The sequence below is a fragment of the Mytilus galloprovincialis genome, chromosome 11, assembly GCF_965363235.1.
Source record: "Mytilus galloprovincialis chromosome 11, xbMytGall1.hap1.1, whole genome shotgun sequence".
Classification (NCBI taxonomy): domain Eukaryota; kingdom Metazoa; phylum Mollusca; class Bivalvia; order Mytilida; family Mytilidae; genus Mytilus; species Mytilus galloprovincialis.
Genome location: NC_134848.1, coordinates 46866008 through 46888891, shown reverse-complemented (window position 1 = coordinate 46888891; position 22884 = coordinate 46866008). Strand labels below are relative to the sequence as shown.

Below are 22884 nucleotides of genomic sequence, written 5' to 3'. Positions count from 1 at the left end.
CAAACAATGTGTTCTCTTTTGACTATCCTTTTAAAATGAAATAATCAAAATTAACTGTAAAAAAAAACTATTTCTCTCATGAAAAAATTTAAGACTTGAAAAATCTTCAAACTAAATGTGATAATACTAATATATAAATGAGGCAAATTGTTGTTTATTATGTTCAAAATTAGCAATTATTATGATTTCATTATAAAATTATTTTATGATTAAAATGAATGAATTTAGATGATATAAAAAGAGACATTAAAATAATTTGTAAAAAAAACAAAACAAAAATTGTTGGCAATTATTCATTTTTAAGGGACACTTTAAAAAGCACTTATTTTGTATAAAAAAGCACTATAGTTGCATACTTATCAAAAGTAATGTATAAAATATATATTTACAAATACATTGTATATACAAAATTCTGCAGTCTAAGGCAATTATATATAGGAACATATTCATGAAATTTGTCAAAAGAAGCTATTTTTTTCACTCATCTCTCTTGTCTTTATGTATTTATTTTTTAACACATTAAAATTTAAAAGTTTCCATCGAAAGACATCAACCAATTACATTTAACTTTAGGCAAGACTTAATGCGTGCAATCTTCATAATAAACTTGTGCACCCAAATGCCTATAGCTCTCTATCGCTCCATAACATAAATTTTATCATGCCAAATGAATTAGCAATTTTACCAATCTTAGCTGGTGAGGCGTATCCGGATGAAGGGACCCCCTTTTGTGAGAAAAATTTGGTTGATTATGGTTGAGAAGACTGGACTTAGAAGCCAACAAAGTTAACAGTTCTCTTCTTCATTCTTTTGACAGACTTCTTGATTAGTCCAGAAGCACATTATACATATAAGTATGTACACTCATTAACATTTACAAGGGTAGCATTATACAACTATTTAGACAAATCATAACCTTCTTAAACAATTTAACATACTGTAAATTCAGAAATTTATGTGATATTTTTCTTAAAGTTAATGCCAAAATAACCTAATTGCATGCAGAGTTTTTTTCAGAAATTGTTAAAATTAATCTGTCATTTTTGACAATTCTTAAAAAATCGCAATAACAAATGCAAAGAAAATTTCGGAATTTACAATATGTACTAAATGATACATGTAATTAGCTAACCAGTCAGTGGAATTTTCAGGCAAAAAACCTTTAACACTGGTACATAAAAGCCTATATTCAATATTGTTACAACACTTTTTTAGCCATATCAATAATTTCGTCATGGTTTAAGCAACATTTCACACAATAACACAATAAATTTGAGGTCAAATGAGATCAAATCTTCATTGTACCAGCGAAAAAAAGACAAAAATCAGACGCAAAATAGATCCTCTTCATTACTAACCATAACTTAACAACAGAAAAGTATTATTTCGTGAAATCATTACATGTACAATGGCTTATTGGTTTTCTTTTTCCATTGAAATTTTGTGAACCTTAATAGAAGTGCTTATATAAAACAAAAACTTTTGAAATCTCTTTAAAAAACAATACACTTGCAGTGAAAGATATATTCAGAGAAGTCTTTTTATCACTAACTTTTATAAACAGTATCATAATATTTCATAAGTTTGAAAATCAATTTTGTATTCCCTATAAAGTGTATTCTAATTCCTTTTTGCTATTTTCTAAAAAATAAAAAAAAATAGAATTTTTTTTAAATACTATTTTATGCATTTATGAAAATTATTAAATAATGCAAAATTAATCACCATCTTTTTTCTAAATTTTTATCAAAATATTGTCTAGCCTAAAAAAAAGATTCCCTTAAAAAGTTTTCTATTAGGCTTGTAAGTTAAAAAATTTCTTACAAAATGGTAACCAACTTTTAGAAATACGCAGCTAAGGTAGCAAGCTATCTTAAACATTAATTTACCATTAATTTAAACAAACAAACTAAATAAATCTGTTATCTTGGTTATCATGTGTAAAGTATTGTCCATCCAATGATTTAAGATCCTCAAGGGTCGTTTCCAGATCGTCTTCATTAAAACTTGTATTATGTTCCAAATCTAATGACAAATTTCTTTTAGCAATAAATTCTATATCATCGTTATCCATCATTTTCTCAATTGCTAATTCACTTTTTCTATGTCTGATTTTTCTCTCTGACCTTCTGACCCCTACCTCTACTGTGTTCTGTGACCTTGAGATATCTTGACTGTCAAAGTCTGGAATGAAATTAACTAGGTCAAGACTATTGTTTTGTAAACTAGCTTTGATAGATTCAATTTGTAGTGATTTCTCATGATCTTCATCATTCTGAGATAGTCCACTGCTTGGGTATAAACTAGAGTCATTACTTTGCAATAAATGTTCTGGCAGTGACCTATTATGTAAATCTGAAGAACTTCTATTCACTTTCCGACTGCCATATTTAGTAGACATCAATGCCAACCTGTGAGAAAATGGAGCAACCATCAACTGTTCTGAATTCCCATTTCCAGTATCTTGTTGTTGTTGTGAAATGACATGCTCATTTCTTTGAGATGGAACATCAAATGCACCTTGAGACGGAACATCAAACGCACCTTTGTTTGACAATCTATTCTGATCCATTCTATTACCTTGCAGTTGTGACAATAATGCATCGCTGTATGAAGGTGGTGGTTTTTGTAATGCCTGATGTTCCGTTCTTGGTAAAATGCTTCCAATTCCAATCAGATCTTTCCTTAGTTTAGTTTGTTCCTTAGCTTGCAGTGGTCCTGACGATGTTTGATTGGATTGAGACATAGCCACTGTAACAACAGGCTTTATCAAGGTCACATTGCTGTCAATCTGGAACTGTGAACCTTGAATAGGTACAAATGACTGGACCGGACCAGCTCCATCTATTGGACTCTGTATAATATTTCTGCACGGTGTCTGACTTGGTGATTGTAAAGGATAAGGCGTTGAGGTCTGGAATCGTGGTGAGATAGCTGATGACACTGGGCTGAACATTGCCGTATCGCTAGCAATGCTTTGAGCTGAGTCAGCACGAGTTGACATAAAACTAGAATTATGGCCTGATGTAACTGAGGTGTCACAATTTATGGACTGTGAAACTGGTGTGGGATTCAATATAGGACTGGCTCCTATACTTCCATATCCAGGATCTGAGAATGGTGTCTGATTGGTCATCCTGTCTATTGAAGTTTCTCGTCTTCTAACATTTGTGGAATGAATGGGACTTGGAAATAATGTAGGAGTCGTAACAGACCTTCGATCCAAAGCTGAATTTGCTGAAATCTGTGATGTTATTCTTTCAACAGAGGGTGTTCTCTGCCTCCTACTGACAGGTCTTTGAGGACTGGCAAAGACATCTCCTACATTTGTTGGACGATCAGCAATCCTGTTAGTTCCCATTTTGTTTACCTCAATATTACTTCCTTGTCTACTCTGAGGTCTTGATGATTGCAGTTGCTGTAATGCTTTCATCTGATTGGAATTTATTTCAAAATTTTGTAAAGTATTCCTGGGGCTATGCATCTCATTATTTGAAATATTGTGCAATTTCTTCTGAATGGCCTCAACATCTTTTGAGAATTTTGCATTTTCTACATTATCATTTGGATCATTACCCATAATGCCTCCTGTAACCATGGTAACTTGTTCTGTTATGAAATCTGCAATTTCTGCAGGCAAATCACTGTCTGCTTCCATTGGTAGTTCTGAATCTGCTGGTATAGAAAATCCTGTACTACTCTGAAGAAGATCATGCTCATGTGGAACATTTAGTTGTGAAATACTCAGGTTGTCAGATAAAGGTGCATCACTAAATGACTTGCTTCTATCATGCAGCAAACGCTCATTTTCAAAATTAAAGTTTGACTTTCCTGCAATGTTAACATGTGAAAAGTTTTCTGAATGTTTAACATTGAAAGTATCTACTGAACCAAAATCTGTGATATTTCTATCTTTCTTCTGCAGGAAAGTGTTGATCATTTGATCTAGTAACGGCTTTTCTTTTAACAATTGTTGTTGAGACTTCCTTAATGACAAGGAGTTCACCCCCACTGCCGCTGAACTAACTTTTCTCAGTGGCCTAACTGAATGTGGCTGTTCAGGTTGTACTAGATCAATCAAGGCATCTATTTCCAGCATGCTGATGTCTGGAGAATGTTGACTTTTGTGCTTCAGAACTGATGTGATTGTCTTATTAGTTTTAGGGCTCCCATCTATTTCAAAAGTACATGATCGACTCTCACGTCTATTTTCATTGCTTTCCTCTAATGGATCAAAAAGAATAACATCGTCATCATTTTCATCTCCTGAATTCAACCTCTTTCTACCAAAACATCGAAACTGGCCATTATCGGTGTTAAAAAATTTCCTTTTCCTACCACCACCTTGCTCTATATCAGCAGAACACCTGGATCCTGGTCGAGAATGAACAATCTGGTCACCATCTTCAATTTTAGCAAATTTGGAAGGTGTTTCACATGATACTTCCATCTCATTTTCTTTTTCTTTGTACATTTTCAGAACATCTTCTATATCCATTGTATCATCATCATTCAAATCGGGGCTTTCAACTCCTTTCTTTCTATCCCCGGTATCCTGTCCAAGACTAAGGGTATTTGGTCTTGCTACAGCCGATTTAACAGGCGATTTCTCCAGTGGTTGTGGCACATGATTTATAACATAGACAACATCTCCTGTTGAAACTATTCCTGGAGGAACTTGTAATTGACCGCTCTGTAGTCTGTCCGTCCTGTCATTGTTTACTACTGATGTCCCAGGTGGTAACTTTTGAGACATTCCGACATTGAACAGATTTTTGACATTTCTGTGATCAGCTGGTACAAAAAATGACCCAACTGAAACTGGAATATTTGTCGCATTTTCTACATTTGAACACATCTGTGGATTAATTGTACCCGGCATATTCTGACTATTTGATATGTCTATATTAATGGTCCCTGTAACATTTTGAGCACCAGAATGTTGCTTGTTCTTTAAAGCAAGCTCAGCCTCACGGGCTCTTTTCTCCTTCAAAAGTTCAGACACAGATTTAGATTTGTCATAAACAAAATTGTCAGTTGGAGTGATTTTAGTGTCCTTTAAAATTGTGGATATTGTTTTTACTGGCGAGGCTTTTGGACGAATGAGTGCAAATCTGCTTTTTGTGGATTTCTTAGGAGTGGACGGGTTTGAATGAAGCGAAGTATCCAAAGTATCCTGATTATTGAGTGGAACAATTGAACACAGTGTAGATGGTGTTGAATTTACAACCTTGAATGACGACATGGACGACTGACTCGGAGACTTCAAAATGGTTAGCGATGTCGAGACGGATGAAATGGGACTTGAACGAGGGACAACTAATGGCACAGATGACATTGAGATGTCTGGGTAACTCACAACGGGTTGATTTGTGGCAATTGGTGATTGTAGTGTTGGAACTGATACAACCGGTCTGATCATAGATGGAAGATTGTAACCAATTGGTGATTGTAGTGTTGAAACTGGAACAACGGGTCTCAAAATGGATGGCAGATTGTTAGCACTAGGTGATTGAAGTGTTGTAAGTGACACAACCGGTCTGTTAATGGATGGAGCATTGGTAGCATTTGGAGAAAGCAATGCTTGAACAACATTTCCAGGTGAAAATTGTTGGATGGTTGACTGGTGAGTTTTATCTGAAGCACTGATAGCAACTTTTATAGAGCCACTTGGACTTATGTTTGGCTGATTTCCAACAAGGTCCATAGTCTGTCTTCGTAAAACATTCTGATTATTAGTCTGATTTCCAATAGGGCCTAGTGTCTGTCTTCTAATTACATTTTGATTGTGTGCCTGTTGAGCCAGCAAAGCCATTTCTGGAGCTCGCGCCATCTGTTTCAGCAGCTGACTACAGGACGAACTTGAAGTGGTGACTGGTAGAATAACTGTATGTGCAGGAGTTGGTACTGAATTGACATTCTTCCCTATATCAGAAATTGGACCTTGTCCAAGAACAATTCCAGAACTTCCTCCTATATTGAAATGTGCAGGCAAGATGAGTTTGCCTTCTGATGTTACCTGCTGAGGCAATATAGATGATGTCAACTGCTGAGGCAATATAGTTCCTTTGTTTTTGGTTTCCATAGCAACCGTTGATGAGGCTACGGCTGGCAAAGAACTGTTTGTGGCAATTGTAGACATATTTGTTGATGACACAACCAAATTACTCGGTGCAATAATCCCACTTTGTAAAACAGGTTGAAACATAACTTTTCCGACTAAACTTTCTGTGGTCCTCTTGGGTGCTTCAGTTACAGATGAAGATGGGTTGTCTTTTCTTAATGTTTGACTTTGACCAGCAACTTGTTCTATCTTCTCCAAATAATGGGACGGAAGTTTGGTGATATCAAAGTTGTTAGGAACGGTTATAAAAATCTGACCATCACTTTGTGTCAAATTAATGGACGGACCTTTGCACAAGTCAACATTGGAATCCTTCCTGCTTTGGATTTGCGAAAATGGAACAAAAGCACTACGAGATGAATGATTCGCCGAACTTATCAGATTGGCAGAGTCATTGTCTGTCCTCTCAACTGTTGTGTTACTATTCAACAACTGTTTAATACTTTCGTTTCCGACAGAAGTTTCAATGTTAGTGTTGAAGGAATTATTGTCTTTGACGGATACGGGAATGTTCCATACATTGGCAGAAATGAGAGACGGTTTTCTGATGATATGCTGAATCTGACTAGAAGTTTTCTCGCTTTCTACTTCCATTAATAAAACATTATTTGTATTTACTGGACGGTTTCCATCTACTTCATCAGAAATTCTACTTTCAATTTCAGCTCGATTGTTTATATTCCTACTTTCACTTTCACCTTGATTGTTTGTATTCCTATTTTCTCTTTGTTCTATATTAAACCTTGGATTTGTTTTCACATTACTTTTATGAACAAAATTAACATTGGCAGTGTTTTCTTCACGTTGTACTGTCGTAAGCTCTCTCAGAATGTTTTGGTCCATTTGAACATTTTTAGGAATTTCTATATTTAGATTCCTTGCAACATCTACTGGGTGATTCTTCCTAGCCGAGATGTGATTTGTTTTGTTATTGTCAGTTTTTTTCTGTTGACCACTATTCAAACTTGACACAGATTTGTCGTTTTCATCACTAACCATCTCAACATCAACTTCAGAAATAGACTTTGATCGTTCCTGTTTTGTTTTGTTCTGCTGCACAACCATGACAGACTGACTACGCTGTAAATCTGTTTTGCCTTGAACACTTTTTGATCGACTTCCACCGTCTTCAAACAATCGTTTGACGGGAGATTTGATCACCTGCTGGATTGATGGAGACGTAATAAATGGAGTTTGGCGATCATGAGATTCTTTTAACTTTTGTTCGTTTTCCTCGCGTTGCTGTTGAAGTTTTTTCTTTTGTTCTCGTAACAGTTTACCTTCTTGTAGTTTTCTCTGAAGTAACATTTGTGTTTCTTTGTGTCTGTCCCCACCGGTGCTGTTGGAAAACAAGGATGGCTCTGAAATACAAGACATATGTTTTATTAACTTATCTCCCTTACAAAAATAAAGAATTATCTCCCATATAATTGTTCTTATTTTTTATGTGTGTTGGAAAACAAGGTAGGCTCTGTCACTACAAGATGGATGTCCAATTTCTATAAATGAATAAACAATATAAAAAAGAAGATGGTGTGTGATTGCCTATGAGACAACTCTTCACAAGAGACCAAATAACACCTAAAATTAACAAATAAAGGTCACTGTACGGCCTTCAACAATGATCAAAGCCCATACCACATAGTCAACAAATCATGTAGATAGCTGTCTCACAAGCAAAAAACCCTAACTGTAAAAATTTAAGGGCCTACACTAATATTGCTACTATGCATTTGCCAATTTAAACATTGCACTGATTGGCTTTATGTCATGGTGGACAAGCCTTTTTTAATTCAATAATGAAAACAATTTATTATTTGTTTATATTTATGGTTTGAATAATTCACTCGAAAGCAAAAACTCATCAATAAGCTGTAGTTTTGTCATTACAAACTAGATGAAGGATTTACCACTACGAATAATGGTAAAGACTCAAAGAGAGCCCACCAATTAGTAAGGCCATTCCATCACATGGATTCCTCTAATAAATGCTATAATTTCACAGCCTACAATAGATTCTTTTAAGTTGTGAAATTTTTAATATTATTCAATTATCTCCCTTACAAATTTAAAGAATGATCTCCCATTAAACTGCTCTTATTTTATTCACAATCAATAAAATTGAGAATGAAAATGGTGAATGTGTCAAAAAAACAACCATAATACATGTAAAATTAGAAAACATCTTCAACATACAGTAAATTCAGAAATTTTTGCGATGTTTTTAATATTGCAAAAAATGCAACAGGTTTATAATCACAACAATTTAAACTTGATTGTTCTTAAACGACAATATTGCAATAATAAATGCATGCAATAATTTCTGAATTGTCAGTAGTGAGAAATTCCAGTATATGCTCTCTTCAGCTGGACCCTAAACAAAAATGTGTACCAGTTCAATACCTTTAATATTCTGTATGCCTGCATCTTCCATAGCAGCAATGACTGTGAAGGCTGCCACAGATTTACTGTTAACACACAGGTTACTGATAAGGTATTCAGCCAGATCTCGTATCCCTTGGAAGTTAGCATTGAGAAGTTTGTGGGCCCACTCACACACCAGTTGACAAGAGGCTGTATTGAGTTCGTCATCTTCATTTCCAGGCTAAAGAAAAAATGTCACATTGCAAATATATATTTCCAACTTTGCACATGCAAATTTCAGTTTTAATGTCAACTTAATGCATTAAACTTTATTGGTTTTAGTTTTTAAGTGATGTTCTTGAAATTTTGTTTAAAACTTAAATATGGTATTTATATTTGTTACAACTGAATATCTTCATCGTATAATTGATCAGGGGAGTTTAGCAAATAACAATCAAGCAATCATATTTTAGGTAATCAATATATATACATCAAAATTATAACTTTTGTTAAAACTGTCCAAATGTCTCAACACAAACATCTCAATTTTCTGTACTTTAGCTAGTATTTCAAAAAAGGCATAGTTTAACTATTGAATCAAATTTTTCCACTTAAAAATTAAATTCAACCGAATGAAATCTTTGAAAATTATAGACGAAACGCTTGTCTGGCGTACTAAATTATAATCCTGGTACCTTTGATAACTATTTACACCACTGGGTCGATGCCTCTGCTGGTGGACATTTCGTCCCTAGGGTATCACCAGCCCAGTAGTCAGCACTTCGGTGTTGACATGAATATCAATTATGTGGTCATTTTTATAAATTTCCTGTTTGAATTTTTCGAAAAACTAGGGATTTTGTTATCCCAGGCATAGATTACCTTAGCCGTATTTGGCACAACTTTTTGGAATTTTGGATCCTCAATGCTCTTCAACTTTGTATTTGTTTGGTTTATAACTATTTTAATATGAGCGTCACTAATGAGTCTTATGTAGACGAAACGCGCGTCTGGCATACTAAATTATAATCCTGGTACCTTTGATAACTATAACTAATTAAAATATCTTTAAAATATTTTAAAATTGACAGAGAACTGCTTTTTAAAATTGAATGCTTCTTTTGGTAATTCTATAATGGTATAACAGCTTAGAACAATTTTGTTTAAATTTTGACAACCCTTTAAGATCATGAAAAAAGAAACATTCAATTCCTATATTTATAACTTTTATGCTATAAACATAGAACAATTAATGAGTTAAATAAAGATTTTTGTTTGTTTTCATATGCAATGTTGTTATGTTTCAAATTACTGTTAATTCAGAAACTATTGCAATGTTTTTATTAATGCGAAAAATGTGTTGACAAAACTGTAAGTTCAGAAATTATTTCATGCATTTATTATTGCCATTATTGAAGAATGGACAAAAATGCGGGATTAAGGTAGTACCTAACACTACAGGGAGATAACTCTGTAAAATCAGCTAAACGTTTTAATTATGTTGTGTTGTAAAGGGAAAATTAAGCTTCTCAATGATCAAAATTTGTGTCTGTCAAACTGCTGTATAACCAGTGTAATTTTTCTGATAAAATGGTTGGTTCAAATTTTTTGAAATTTTTATATTTTTGTCAAAAGTAAATACTTTGTCAAAATTTTATGAAAATTAAACGAGCCAAATTAATTTTAGTGAAGGTGTTGGGTACCACTTTAAGCAATGTGATTTCAGGAAAAATATATGTGTTCAAAATATCAACATGTGAGTTCTTATTAATGCAATACTCACCAAATTGAATGATATATTCACATTAATAAAAATCTGGCAATATTTTCTGAATTTACAGTAAAACAATCTTGCATTCATAGTTTTTGTGATTTTTCATCACAAATTTATTTGCATTTTTATTGCATTTTTATTGCATTTTTACTAGTCATCATTGAATCCGAATAATAAATGAAACTATTTAATATCTGAATTTGCAGTACTATCATTTCATCAATGTTATTAGTACTTACAGCTGTATTTGATAAGATTTCTAACTCAGGTAATGTGGGTGGTAGTACATCTAATTTCTTCCTAAGTCCTCCATAACAATATGTATGTAATGTTAAGGAAACCAAAACACTTAAATATTTCAGTAAAAAAATAGAAATACATTCAATTAAACATGTCATATAAGTTAAAATAAAATTAAATCACAGTGGACAAGACATTTCTTGTTTTCTTTTCTTTTTTTATCATAAGAATTGGCTATGTAATACCTTTAAAAATAACACAAACTATTCTGTATTCAATGTTTATATGTTGTGCTTTGTTTTAGGCTGTTGGTCTTTGGTCATTCAGGTCTCTACAATAACTTTTTTTTCAACTTGTCCTGTAGGACAAGTACATACCAAATTTAACTTGTCCGAATAAAATTGTTACTTGTCCAAAAAATTTCTATTAAAAATAAACTTTTTACATTTTTAGCTGATTAGAGGAGCAAAACGAATTTAATCAATATAAAAGAATTTGATGTATTTCTTTTGAAATACTTTAAAAAAATATGAGTCAAGTACAACTGCGAAACTAGTCGTGTCACAAGAATTATGTTCTAGTTTTCATCAAATGCCAGTCTCATTAGACTCTAAACATGAGACACCATCTGATAGGCCTGTAAATTCATTGTATTTGTATTCTGGTTTTTTTTTAAGTTGAACAAAGTTTATTCAAATGCAATCAATAAAAAGAAGAAGATAATCCATCATAAGGTCTGATTGCCAATGAGACAACTCTCTGCAAGAGACCAAATGACACAGAAATTAACAACTATAGGTCACCATATTGCAAGTATTGTTTTTTTCTACTTATAATCAAATATGATTTTGTGAATTTTATGGAAAATAAAAAAATAAAAAATTGTGAAAAAATTACCAGTATGGTATTTATTATAAGGAACAGAATAAGGTAGCAAAATGAGGTACTGATTTGTCTTGGTCACGAAATGTCTCCTGCCTTGTCAAACTGACTATCAATCATGTCTACTAAATATGTCTCCTATGGTGCCAAACTGTCTATTAAACTTGGAGCTGAATCTTTAGAGGTGACAACTGTCCTGTAAAGTTACCTTATCTACAAAGTGCATCATCGATTCGGATCAGTAAGACTGGTTTCCGAGAATAGTATACCTTTTACCTATTAAAAAGTACCTGACAAAGTACCAGTTAAAAATTATCGATTGTAAGTAAACACGTTGAAGAAAAAGGATTTGTATTTGAATAAACAGAATACAGAAAAATGTCAAATTAATATTTGTTTTCTTGTTTTATGTTTATAATTACTTTGTTCATCAAAGTTGGGATTAAATTTATTTTCTGCAGAATATTTGTACTTGTCCCGACGGACAAGCTTGATACAGCTTTTACTTGTCCGACCTTTTTTCCCTCTGGTACCGGACAATCGGACAAGCGTTATTGTCGAGGCCTGTCATTTCTTTTCAATTTCTTGTCATGGTGTTGTCTATATGACTTATGAGTTTGAATACCCCATTTGTATTTTTAGCCTCACTCTTTGGATATTTGGAAATATCAAATACCAAAGAACTAGCCACTCTCCACACAAAAAAATATGGCAATTATAAATACTTCTAGTCACAAGTGCATGGACATTGCTTTCCTGACTTGCGATCAACTAAAATTGTAAATTTTTGGGGGGAAAACAGTTACAAAACTTTGTTTATTTCCTGTAATTATGTTAGCCTTTTATATACAAATGAATCTTAGAAAAAGGATATCTTGATTGCCCTCTTTGTCCCAATCTTCTTGGTTTAACATTAGGAAACACTGACTTCATCAACTTGCCAAAATCTGCTGTACTTAGGGGCTTTATGTCATGATTTTCACAGTAGGACCTGAAAATATAAAACAGAGATAACTAAATAAAGTGAAATACATTCATGCTTCATACATGTGCATCTATCTACATTGAAGAAATAAATGTCATAAGGAGAATCTTATGACAAAATAAACATCTTCTTTCTTATATATATAAGCAAATATGATTGTTTACTAATATTGGTGTTTTTTCTCCTCTTTTAATGTAACATGTGTAAACTTTGTTAATATATAAACAAGTTAAAATAATCTAAAATTGTTAAATTCATCATACCATCTAGAAATCTATAAAAATAAAACATACACACAAATAAACATTAAATTCAAAGAATTCTAAATCACTGTCCGATCCAAAATGCATCATGGGAGACAACTCCACTTAATTTGTTTGATTGAAGTCTATAGGTTACAAGAGCTCAATTATTTGTTTAAATTTTACAAGCAAAATTTTCACATATAGATGATACTTCGAATAAAATCTTGTGGAACCTGGATTGGATGATACATGTTTGGAATTATTTCAATGGATCGCCTGGTCAATCAGTTTAGAAAATCAAAAAATTTATATTAAACCAGGTGTAAAAAAAATGTATTCAATTTATGTACAAAGAAGCCTTTAAAAAAATACCTTTCCAAGAAACCTTGACAAAAAAAGACGTTTTTCAGCCATAATTTAAGTCCACTTTTGACACTTGAATATATATATTTTTTTTTGACAAACTTGTCTAGTAACCAGAACTACTTGTACTACCCATTTTTCCCCAGTGTGAAGTCTTCACAAAAGAAAATATGTAACACCACTATGGAAATACACTATGAATAACTGGTATTAAGATTGGAGATAACTGTACTTAAATTGTCTGACAATTCTATCCTTACCTATAATCATCATACACGTCTTGTTTAGGTAAGCAGATAAGTTCATCTTCCTCTAAATGTGACTTGATCCATGTATATGTCTGAGCTTGCTGTGTTCTGTTAGGTTTTTGTACACCTATAGTTGGGGTCCTGAAAAAAAAATATGTGTTCCAATGAATAAGAAGACGCCAACAATATATAATTCACTAAATTTCACTGTATAGCAGATTATTTTCGCAGGTATAAAAATTTTCATTGAATAAGGTATACAAAATATTTTGGCGGTTATAATGTCGGCTGATTTCAAAACTTTTATCAATACCTTTGAATTTACACTTTTAATTTGGCTGAATCTATTTTGGCAATTTTGTTCTATCCATGAAAATAAGCGAAAATGTACACCCCGCAAAAATAACCCGCTATTCTGTATTTTGTCTGTGTTTTGATTTTCTTTCTAAGTCCTGATTGACCAATCATTGTGAAAAGTATACATATTTTTTCTTTCTTTTTTTTTTTTATAAATGAGGATGTTAGTTTTCTTGTTTGAATTGTTTTACATTGTCATTTCGGGGCCTTTCATAGCTGACAATGCAGTATGGGCTTAGCTCATTGTAGAAGGCTGTACGGTGACCTATAGTTGTTAACTTTTGTGTCATTTTGGTCTCTTGTGGAGAGTTGTATCCATGGCAATCATACCACAACATCTTTTTTATATATATTCCATGAATTTTCAATGTTGTGTTTATGTAAACTTGAATTTGCCATGAGGGTCATGGTTTGTTCCATGCTGGAGGTCATGGTTTGTTCCATGCTTGGGGTCATGATTTGTTCCATGCTGGAGGTCACAGTTTGTTCCATGCTGGGGGTCATGGTTTGTTTCATGCTGGAGGTCAGGATTTGTTCCATGCTGGGGGTCATGGTTTGTTCCATGCTGGAGGTCACGGTGACTTTAAAAGATAAATTCAAGCATAGTTTCTTTGTTTCTGGTTTGAAACTGACTCCAATGTACACACCTCTCATACAGAATGATTTTCATCAGGTAAGTTTGGCATACCTAAATGTCTAGAAGCATCAAAACTTAGATTGCTTAAGAGGGTAGACCTTGGTTAAGGGAGATAACTCTTTAAATCAGTTAAGCATTTGTAAAAGTTAAGTTCATCAATGTATTTTAAGCATTTACCTGAAACAGATTGAAAATAATCGATGTACCCTAGAAGCTTAGAATAGGATTTTGAAAATAGTTGACACAAACATACTGATGATTTTAAGAGTTATTTTCCTTAACCTAGGTCTACCTCCTTAAACAAAAAGTCAGGGATTAATTTTCACTTTACGGTAACTGATGTCTTTCAGTTACAAAAATGTTCATTTGAAAAACGTAAATTCCTCATCTGTCATTCATTGTAAATTACTTACTTCCTAAACTCTTTACATGAATCTCCTGTAGGTAGTTTTAAATACAGGAACAGTTTTTCTACATCTGATAAACTCTTTACTTCATTCTGAAAAACAATCAATATATATATTAGCACATTTTCAAAATAAACTGAAAATTTAGTTGGAAAAGTAACATTTTTAAATTTGTGTCATAAGGCCAATTAAAATTAATTGATATGTTTTCATCCCTGCCCGCCCCTCTGAAATCATCCTACCCCTATTTTTTTTATTGTCAAAAACTTACGATTTCCGGATTTTGTTCATTTCAATTTCCAGTAACCTTCAGAGCTTCCTCTTGTTTCACTTATAAATGTGACGGAGTGTTTTTAAATAAAACATATTGTATTGTATTATTGTATTGTTAATTTGATCTACTTTGTGATGTAATTATTGTTAAGATTTTTCTCAGTAATACATGTTCATGTCTATTCCAATCAATGATTAACGAAGATTTTTTTTACATTTACACAATGCCAAAATCTCGAAATGAACATGCCTATGTTCATGAACAGTCCTTTCTTATTCATTTTCACTAGATAGTTGCAGTATGCAGTGGTCTATCATATATACTGATAATTATTCGTCTTTAAGTTTCTCAAATTATCTACTTTTTATTCAATTTCAATACTCACAACTATTCTGCTGATGGTGCTTTGAGCTTCATTGCTAAAAAAAGAGAGAAAAAACATGAAGAGAATAATGTTGACATTGCAAAATAAGTTCAGCTGTTTTAATCAATAGTTAAAAATTTTAGGCAACATCCTTTGTAATGTTCATTCTATTGGATGATGTCCCCAATTTTTAGGGCATAAAAATTGTACACATAATCGCAGATGACTTATGCCAATATTTAAATGTATGACTTGATGTTGTTTTCTGTCAGCTTCATTGCAATTTGCAACGGAGAGAGAAATATCATAATTTCAGCTATGACAACATCAATTTATGATTTGATGGTTACAAATGCCCATTTATTGTCTCTGCCTTAGTTTACACCATACATGAAGAACATATCTTACTATAGTAAGTTTTCATAATTCTATAAACATTATAAAGATTGGATATATTATTAATTTTTATGAGAAAAAAATTAAGTTAAAGTTAAGTCAGGCCAAATAAAAATATATGTGTGGTTCCAGTAACCCTACCATCACTACTTTTTCGGCTTAAAAATAGCCTACACTAAAGATTTTATTGTCATTTTTCATTAACCACTGTTAAAGTCAGAATGTTGCTCCCATAGACTCAATGTAAAATAAAAACATAAAATTAAAAAAAATCCATACCTACCTACCCTACCTTTTTTTCAGATGTAACTGGAACCACACATACTTTTTTATTTGGACTCACAAAAGAAGACATTGGATGCCACAAAGGAGAAATTATTGTTAAAAAATGTCAAAAGTTCAAGTGTTGAGACTGCCACATGGTGATACGATCTATATCTACTATTCAAAGGAAGCAATCCAGTCAGTGAATGTCAAAATATTAAGTTGCAGAGGCATAAATGAACTTTCATAATCATATGAAAAGCCTCTTGGGCAGTTCAAATGTTTTCAGTGGTGTCCCTGGTGTACGCACGGCCGGTGATACGGCGCATTAGCTGATTTCGTCATATCAACACAGTAACACAAATAAAATTGTTCTTGTTATTGTTTTAGCAATCCGAAGGGATAAAAAAGAATAAAATTCACAAGATCAAGTGTTAAATAATATCTGCAATCCTGTGATTTACAATTTTAAGCCAATTTCCATTAAAAAAATTACATCATCAAATAAAATTTGTTTTATTTAAGTCAAATTTATATCATATTGAAATATTTTTTTGCTCTACATCCTTGGCAGCGTGCTTGCTTCCAATTCAGCTATATTTCATAGCAGAAAATCTTTCCTTTATTCAAAATAAACTATTTTAGGAAGGCATGAACGAATTCACCGGACATTGGAGGAACTCATTCCTCTCAGAACAGGGGTTTCCCTAATTTTGGATATACATTACACAAAATCTTGAGGGTGAAACCACAAGATCAGATAATTTAATGATATAAAAGTATGTTTTGAATGTGTTCACACAAATGTATCCAAATATTGGTTTTATCAGTTGAATGAGTGAAGTCATGAGTCTTCGGTGCACAGATACACCGGATTGCACCATAACTCATATATATAACACTATAACAGTTAATCATCACTTTACTGTCCATAGAATTAGACATGATTCATTTACTGTGACTGAATCACTTAACAATAAAAGCCATATATATTAATAAATTAATAACACATTTACAGAACCATTATCAATTGACTCCCCCAAAATATATTACCTCAGGGAAGATTCTAAGCCTTCCTCAATGTGAGAGAACCTTGACTTAGTCTCTTTCTCATTATTATTGGTAGGTGACATTTTGTAAACATTGACGTCCTCAGAATTCTGGACAACTTGTTTTGCATTTTGTGACCAAAACGCAGGATCGATCTGGGCGATATCTACTCTAAAGTTATCTTGACATATCAAAATATTATTCATGCTACATGAAGTTGTTAGGTTATGTTGTCAAAGTTGTAAAATAATAAATTGTCTTTAAAACTATAAAATCCGATGAACTCCATTGTTGGTATTTCTTTTTGCGCATGCTCAAATAACAAAACGTAAAATAAAGTGTCGTAAAATGTAACACTGAGGTAATTTTTGAATAAATCTTAATCAAAACACTTTATATTATTTATTTATCGTTAAACATATTTTAATCGTCATTGTTATTATAATGGATTTTATACGATCTATTTAATGTTGGCGATTTCAAAAGAAAAATTTAAAATAAATACTACTCATCCCGCACCCGTACTCAACTCTCTGTTAAAATTTCAATATCGGACATAATTTTAAAAATGAAAAACATCAATTATCGTGTTTAGTTCTATATATAAAAGTTGTTTGCAAACAACGTTACAAAATATTTTGCATTCCAAATTTAAGTACAAATAGATATAGGAAGATGTGGTGTGAGTGCCAATGAGACAACTCTCCATACAAATAACAATTTAAAAAGTAAACCATTATAGGTTAAAGTGCAACTTTAAGTTTTAATCAGTCATGCATGAGGGTCACTTGAGTAATGCCCTTTACGTTATCTTGATTCGTTAGAGGTGTCTAATAATTAAAAGAGATTCATCAAAATCAGTCGATTTTTTTAATCGTGTAAAGTGTTCATTTAAATAGCGTGATGCACAAAAAATTACCATTTAAATTACGTCATTTGGCAAGAAGTTATACCGTTATTCAGTCGTCACGAAGGTACCCCCATTACTACCCTCATGCATTTCTTTCCCTATCCAACACACGAAGATCAATTCCCAGTGGAAGTACAAATTTTCCAGCCTTCATCCCGGGTAACTATTATCTATTCTCTTCAGGGCCGTAACTACATTGAGGCAAATGAGGCAAATGCCTCATGCTGGAAATTTCAAAAAAAAAAAAAAAAGACTGAAAAAAAAGATTGTCTTCATATCAAATTGTTTTCACAGAAAGTGTCGTGCAAGAAGCAAGTCCTCTTCACTCCCTGATGTCGCCCCTGCATTTTTTTTCGTGATCCATGTTTCTATTTTACTTTTGGTTTTCGGAGTTGATGGTCTATTGTTTGTACTTCTGTGTCTCGGGTTTCACGGTCTTTTGTTCTTTTATTTTCCTACTTTATGACTATAGTCTGAGTGTTGATTTTCATTTCTAATTGTGCGCAATGTTGCATGTCCACCAATGTCCAGATAATGTGCGGGAAAATATTTTAAGAATATGCTCTACGATGCTACTGGACACAGAAAAAAAATTGTCTTTTCTGCATCGATAATTGAACTTGATATCAAAGAATACAAAACTGCCTTTTTGTATATTAAACCACAGGCATTGGGCATATGATACAGATACATTTTTTTCTCGTTGATTAAGATATTCAATTTTCTATATTAATAATGCATATATATAACTTTTGTGCATGTCTCACCTAGTTTCGAGTGATCTAAACGACTCAGAGAAAATACCCAATTTTTCTTAGTATGGATTGTAAAATTGGGTATTTTCTCTGAGACATGCACAAAAGTGATACATATGTATTATAAATATAGAAAATTGACTATTTTGATCAACAACAACAAAAAATAAAAATATATATGTGTCATATACCCAAGCGCCTGTGGACAAAACTACATAGCTGACATGGTTTAAATTAAGTAAGACCACCGATTTCCCGGTACCAAATCATTTGAAAAAAACAACAACAATGTATTGCCATATGACCTTTTAAATTGAGGGTTAAACTTGCATTAAGTCGTGTTCAGACAGAAAATAAAGGAATATGGGGTAAACATGCACGGGAACTTATCGCACACAAAGTCAATGCCTAGAAAAAATACAAATGATCAATGGTCAAAATTTTTATTCCTGTTCTTCTTCTTTATAGTTGCTGGAGGGTACTCAATAATAAAAGAATCATTAATACTGTAAAAGAAGGTCAAGATAGTCCCTAGTGTCGAATTAAGCAGTACTAGTACTTAAAGTATAATACTGCACTGTCACTATATTTAAATCTAGTCATAAAAAAAAATCATCAAAGTCAGCACAATACAAGACAAGAGCAGACAGACAGACCCGGTATTAAAGGGAAACTTCGCAAAAAAATCAAAAATTGATATTATGTTTATTCTGTATAAAAATGCTCAAATTCATAGATATTAAAGTTTTATTCTGCTATATAAGAGATCACCATCGATTTTAAATTTAGAGTATCAATTCTCTGCGGTCAGCCATTTTGTCACCTTCTCCGATTTGCAGTCACGATATGTCTAAGGACCAAAACTACAGTAACCCGATGTAGTCGTAATTGCGTGTCGATATCTCGTCAATCGTACGGTTGATTTATCCGACTAGTTAACTAGTTAACTAATTAACTTGATACGGAAAATGTTCTTTTTTTTTTAAATAACCATGATCTGTTATTTTTAGACTGATAATATAGGAATTTAATAGTGAAAAAGTCAAAATTTCAAATCATAAATAAATCTTCCGTGAAACTTGAATTGTTTTCGGAAATCTAATTAGTTCATAATTCTTTTATGTAATAAACTTTATTCAAATAAATTAGGATCTTCGCTCCACTGATCACCCGCATGACTAAAGGTATTACTCCCAAAGATATTGTAGGGGTGTGAGGTGACACGTCCAGGTAATCAAGCGATTTCCTGTCGAGTTTGCAAATTCATGCATCGTTTCACTTCTTAGTATATTGATAAGTGTACACGGCCGATAACTTATAACTTTCCATTTTGAACTATTAGGTGTATAATATACATCTCTATGTTACGTGTCCGAAAGTGATATTACTAAACTCATACGCTTGTTTATGAATAACATTTCTGATGAAAAGAAAATTATTTATAAAAATATAAATAATACCCAAAAAAAACAAACAGATTTGATGAAATAAAAATCTATATACGTATTTTTTCCAAGGGTAAATTTGGTAAAATGTAATAGACACTCGTTGTCAATGGTGAAGGCCAGAAATATTGATTTAAAAAAATGTACGCACTTGTCGACCATTCGTATATACGCCTGGATTATAAGTTACGGACCTATAGCGCAAATTAAAACATATACATGTATACATAGAACATAAGAAAGAAACATACATTTTGCGTAAATTGGGGTAAAAGTTTTGTAAAATGACAAGTCCACGTATGCCAACAGTATGTAATCATCAAATGACGATAGACTGTAGTATACCAAAAGAAGAACAAGAAGAGATTTAAATACAGGTCGATATATAACTTTATTTGGCTCATCGAAGTTATGGACATTTATATATCAATTAGATTGTTCTCGAAAAAAAGTAAGAAATTCGCCATCATCACAATTGTTCCGACATGCATGTAATATATACGCAACTGGAAGTACACTAATACCGAGGGATGTGAATATTTTCCAGGAAAACTATAGAGTATCAAAGTTTCAAATCAATTTCGGGATTTATTTTCTCTCTTGATATTCAATGACAGCAATTTAAAGAATAAACTGCTTGTCCGTTTTAGTTGTATTCTTGCCAGTTGAAACAGACTTATAATTACATTAAAAAATAGGGAAAGATGACATTTAATTCGTTCATTTTTTTTAATACATCGTTGGTCAAATAGCTAAAGTATTATATATAGTTACGGTGTGAGACAAAGAGTATTTTAAGAAGGACATTCCCGATTATGTATAAATTTTGTTGATGTTTTTCACACTTGAAAAGCATATCTGTTCGTAATTTGTTGATTTCATTCCAATTAGATCCTTTAATTTCCTGTCAATTTTTTAAAACATCTGTTTTCAAATATCTGAAGTATTCATGTGTTGTGAGATTTAAAATATTTTGATGAGCAGTTTAATTCCTCAATAGGTAATTACAGATCACTTTGGATGGACTAAATTATATAATTGCAATTGTTAATGATCTGTTTGAAATATTTAAGGCTGCCGTTCCTAATTTGAATACGAATACGAATACTTTATTTCTCATAAAACTACAATTACATAGTTATAGAGAACATACATAAATATAACTATAAGGTACAATTTTTACAAGCATGTGTGAACAATACAATGAAATTAACTTGGAGGACTGACTTTCACATTTATAACTTTGATAAATTTACATAGTTTTTCTAATATTACAATATTACATGAATTAAACAGTTGATCAAACTTATAGATATTAGGGTTAGACCAGCAGTATGTAGGTAAAAATTTCTTTCTTTCAAACATAAAAAATCCACAATTCATAATATAATGGTATTCGTCACCAATGTCGTTTGAGTCACAGAGACGGCAGATTCTGTCTTCTCTCGGTAAACCCTGCCACCTTCCAGACTCAATCGGCAAGTGGTGACTACCACATCTATATTTGCATAATGTATAAATGAATTTGTAAGGTAAAACAGAAAAATATTTTTCCAATTGAAAATTATTTTTAAAAATACGATAGCATAAAGTTTTAGGTGATTCGGCAACAAATGCAAAGCATTCTTGTTGAAACTGATCTTTAAGTTTTTGCTCAATACATTTTGACACCCATTTATCAGCAAACTGTGCATTCCATATATTGGACATACCACAATTATCAAAAATATTTTTAATATATGATATCCACTTAGTGTTTATTCCGTAATCATTATAATATAAAAATACAAGTTTATATAATACAGCACAAATTTTACTTTCTTTTCCATTAAGAAGTCTACTCCAGAAATTAATCATTCGCAGTTTTACAGACACAGTAATAGGGTATCTGCCAAGTTCTGCATACACTATGAAATTTGGAGTAGACTGTTTTAAATGTAAAATCATTTTACAAAATTGTAAATGTACACGTTCAAGAATATCTATATTTTCAAAACCCCATATTTCTGATCCATATAACAATATTGGTACAACCATTTTGTCAAATAAATCAAGTTGACATTCTATTGACAAATTGTTTTGTCTACCTTTTTTTAAAACGCTATACATAGCTTTTGTTGCTTGTTCTTTTAAATATTTTTTATTTGATAAAAAGGATCCACTTCTAGAAAATAAAATACCTAAATATTTGTATTCTTTTACAATTTCAATGTCGTTACAATTAACTGTGAACTTGAGATTTGCTGGCATTCTGCCACTCGAAAAGATCAAAACTTTAGTTTTATTTGTATTTATTTTCATTTTCCATTCGTCACAATATTCGTAAAATGTATTTAACATGTATTGTAGATCAGTGCTATTTTCTGCTAATAAAACAGTGTCATCTGCATATAAAAGTAAAAACAATTTCAAAAATACTGTCAGCTCATTTTCGATTTCCTGTGATATAGATTTTAAGCCTGTTATGTTTTTCTTTTCAAAAAAAGTTTGAAGATCATTTAAAAATATAGAAAACAAAGCAGGTGAAAGATTTTCCCCTTGTCGCACCCCCATCTCACAAGGAAAGAAATCAGATTTTTTACCCTGATGTATAATACGCGATTTGGCATAATCATACATACTCTGAATAACTCGAAAAAATTTCCCATTTACTTCATTCTGCAATAGTTTGAACAAAAGTAATTTTCGCTGTAGAGAGTCAAACGCTTTTTCAAAGTCGATAAAAGCACAATGTAACTTTTTCTTTCCCAATTTTAATAATTCAAATAAAATATGTATAGTAAAAATATGTTCAGTCGTA

The 22884-nt window shown here is 32.2% G+C and overlaps 1 protein-coding gene across 1 annotated transcript; it reads right to left on the bottom strand.

Annotated features, from left to right (window-relative positions):
• Positions 1-1797: 1797 nt before the first annotated feature.
• LOC143052274 (uncharacterized) lies at positions 1798-17277 on the bottom strand. Its single transcript, XM_076225281.1, has 8 exons — positions 16978-17277; positions 15286-15319; positions 14633-14718; positions 13238-13366; positions 12259-12375; positions 10502-10583; positions 8528-8729; positions 1798-7485 (listed from the first exon to the last, which is right to left on the bottom strand). The coding sequence occupies exons 1-8, from the start codon at positions 17178-17180 to the stop codon at positions 1910-1912; spliced, it is 6429 nt and encodes a 2142-aa protein (XP_076081396.1). The 5' UTR covers positions 17181-17277; the 3' UTR covers positions 1798-1909.
• Between the last annotated feature and the right edge of the window lie 5607 nt (positions 17278-22884).